This window comes from Aplysia californica, unplaced genomic scaffold (genome assembly GCF_000002075.1).
Source record: "Aplysia californica isolate F4 #8 unplaced genomic scaffold, AplCal3.0 scaffold00396, whole genome shotgun sequence".
NCBI lineage: Eukaryota > Metazoa > Mollusca > Gastropoda > Aplysiida > Aplysiidae > Aplysia > Aplysia californica.
Window position 1 is genome coordinate 644,424 of NW_004797666.1, and position 2,934 is coordinate 647,357.

At 44.8% G+C, this 2,934-nt stretch overlaps 2 protein-coding genes across 2 annotated transcripts in view; one reads left to right on the plus strand and one right to left on the minus strand.

The window, feature by feature from the left end:
- The window catches only part of LOC118478178 (sodium/potassium/calcium exchanger 1-like), a 16,786-nt gene extending 16,126 nt beyond the window's left edge, over positions 1-660 (plus strand). Inside the window, exon 4 of the mRNA XM_035971211.1 lies at positions 574-660. Coding sequence (XP_035827104.1) covers positions 574-660 — 87 coding nt within the window. The remainder of the gene's footprint in view (positions 1-573) is intronic.
- Positions 661-834: 174 nt separating this feature from the next.
- LOC101864408 (ETS domain-containing protein Elk-3) lies at positions 835-2,348 on the minus strand (the record flags this gene model as incomplete). The annotated part of the gene is given in 2 exon segments (XM_005103918.3): positions 835-1,230; positions 1,674-2,348. Coding segments are annotated over 2 exon segments (696 nt in total), but the record flags the coding sequence as incomplete, so codon positions are not given.
- Positions 2,349-2,934: the final 586 nt, after the last annotated feature.

The window sequence follows — 2,934 nt, forward strand, 5'->3', positions numbered from 1 at the left end:
TGTGTGTGTGTGTGTGTGTGTGTGTATGTGTGTGTGGGTGTGTGTGTGTGCGAGTCTGTGTGTGTGTGCATTCGTAAATGTGTGACAAGGCGTCAGGCACACATGGACACACTTTAGTTAAATTTCCATGTTAACGGTCCTTACGCATTACGCATTTCGCACTACGCATTATAATACGTACACATGGAAACGGGGCTTAAGGGGCACTGAATCATCCGTAATGTAATTTAATTAGGAGCTTTGATTTGGCACAAACGAAGACGAAAATTCGATTTCCACATGGGTAAGTTTGCTTTTTGGGTTTGTTTGTTTGTTTGTTTGTTTGTTTGTTTGTTTGTTTCTTTGTTTGTTTGTTTGTTTGTTTGTTTGTTTGTTTGTGTGGAGTATCTCCATCTATCTGCCTTGATTCTATATCCCACTCATCCTGGGTTGCCCCTGATAGACAGATTCGGAGCAATTAAGCCGCCTCCTAAAAGATTTTGATCGTGTTGGAAAAGAAGAGGTGAAGCAGAAAAAAAACTGATGTCAAGTTGGTTTGCTCCAACAATTTGTTTCCTTCCCGTTATTTTGTAGACGCAGCTTGTGGATCAAATAAGGCCCCATTTTTACAGAGATATCGCTTTCATGCTCACAAGTGAACTTTTACTTGAGGAAAGTTAGACTATATAAATGTGGCTGTAGTCAGTCAGTCCTCGATGTACGCTGGTAGCACAAAAAGATACCATGTTGAGGTTTGAAATAGCCTGGACCGATCAATTATTTATAATTTTGTTCTGTGCCTGCTGAATTAAGACACGTCACTCGTCGGTTTGGTTATGGCAAGGTGCGGGGGGGGTGGGACGACAGCGAGCCGGACAGCGCTGACGCCGCCGCTGCAGCAGCCGCAGAATTCACCGAGGGGTGGTGCGAGTGAGGGTGTGGGTGGGGGTGGTGGGACTTGGGCGAGGTCATAAGGCGAGGGTCGCGGTTTTCCCTCAGCTCGCGGTCTCTCTCCTGCTGCTGTAGGATCAGGTCGGAGCTCACCGAGTGCTTCTCCAGGTCCAGCGGGTGGTGTTTGCCGAGCCCCGGCCGGTGGCAGGAGTCGTCTCCCCCTAGGTGGTGCTGGCCGGGCTTGTGCACGGCGTACTTGAGGGCCGCGTCCTGGCTGGCTTTGATCTCGTGGGCGTTGTACGAGGCAAAATGCGGCAACACGCGCTGGCCGTACTCATTGGCCAGTGTCTCCATTTTCACCTGAGAACAATTGAGGTAAACATGGCATTGTGAACAACACAGCTTTTTGAGTTAGAATTTAAAAAAAAAAAAATTCTAGAAAACAGTGATGTGATAAAAATAAAGTAAATGGATGGATTTAATGACTCTATCAACACTTTTTACGTTATATGAGTTACAGGAACTCCGAATTTAAAGTCTCTGATAGCAAAATGGGGTGAGAGCCTCGAAAGCAGATTCACACACACACCACTCACATGCAAAGGCATCTTTGCACCCCGCCTCCTTTTAATTGGTTTCACATTCCATTCATCTTAAAAGGCACCAATGCATTCCCTCCAAACACATACACACATTGCGCACCTATAAAGGCACTTTTGAACCTTTCCCCCCTCCTCTCCCCACTCGGATCTTTCCACTCTCTCTCTCTCTCTCACACACACACCTACAAACACCACACTCACCTTAAAAGGCACTTTGGTCTCTGTCTTGACAATCTCAGGGAAGGACACAAACTTGTAGACAAACTTCTGTCCCAGCGACTTCTTGATGATGTTCTTATCGTAATAATAGCGCAGAGCACGGCTCAGCTTGTCGTAGTTCATGTTGTGTTTGTTCTTGCGCAGTCCCCACAGGCGCGCCACCTCCTCCGCGTTGACCAGCTTGAACTCGCCCTCCTGGCTGGTCCAGTGGATGATGTTCTGGTGCTGGTTGCTTAGCAACAGCTCCAGCAGGAACTGCCACAGCGTTATGTTGGAGTCCATGGCTGTAAGATGGGAGGGGAGAGAAGAAAAAGGGAAACAAATTAGGGTTTTGGTTTGGTAGATGTTTTACGATACTGTTGACATAGTAGTTTTGGTTATGTAAGTCAAAAAATACTAACACCCCTCCCAAAAAAAAATAAAAATTCGAGATGCACATTGATAAGATAACGGTCGTTTAGTGCAGGGAAAGAATAAAAGCAGACAGACAGAAATGACAGAGGGAATATAAAAGATGAAGCTATACCAGTGGCACCCTCTAACCAACCGCGCTGTAGCATGTACAACACTACAACGTTTCATCAGTTTGACTTTTACGGCACTTGCAACCCAAATAGACGACATAAGTGCCTAAGATTAGGTAGTCTTACTAAAGAGTAACATAATAATATGATAAACAAAAGAAGGAAAAAAAGGAAAGCAAGATAGATGTTTGATATAAGAAAAAAAGGAGTAAACCACACCAGACTGTTTTCTGTTTAAGTAAAAGTTTTACGGCACTTGGAACACAATACGGTCATATAAGTGCCGAAGATTAGAGGTGTTACAAGAAATGCACAAAAATGAAAGTTTTAGTTTTAGTGGAAGTTTTACGGCGCTCGCAAATGCATAAGGTCATATGAGCGCCAGAAGATTAGAGGTGATACAAGAGAGTAACAAACATAAAAAAGAAGAAGGGGAGATAAGGATGATAGATGTTTCATAGGAAAGACTAAGCAAACCACATCAGAGCACCCGCCAACCACCCACCAAAAATGAAAGAGGGGAGATAAGGACGATGTTTGGAAAGAAGAAGCAAACCATACCAGAGCAACCGCCAACCACCCACAGTCTCACTAAAGAGTAACATATAATAAACAAAAGAAGAAAAAGACAATAGATGTTTGATATACGAAAAAAAGGAGGAAACCACACCAGAGCACCCGCCAACCACCCTTCCCGTCGCGTGCACACCCCCCCCCCC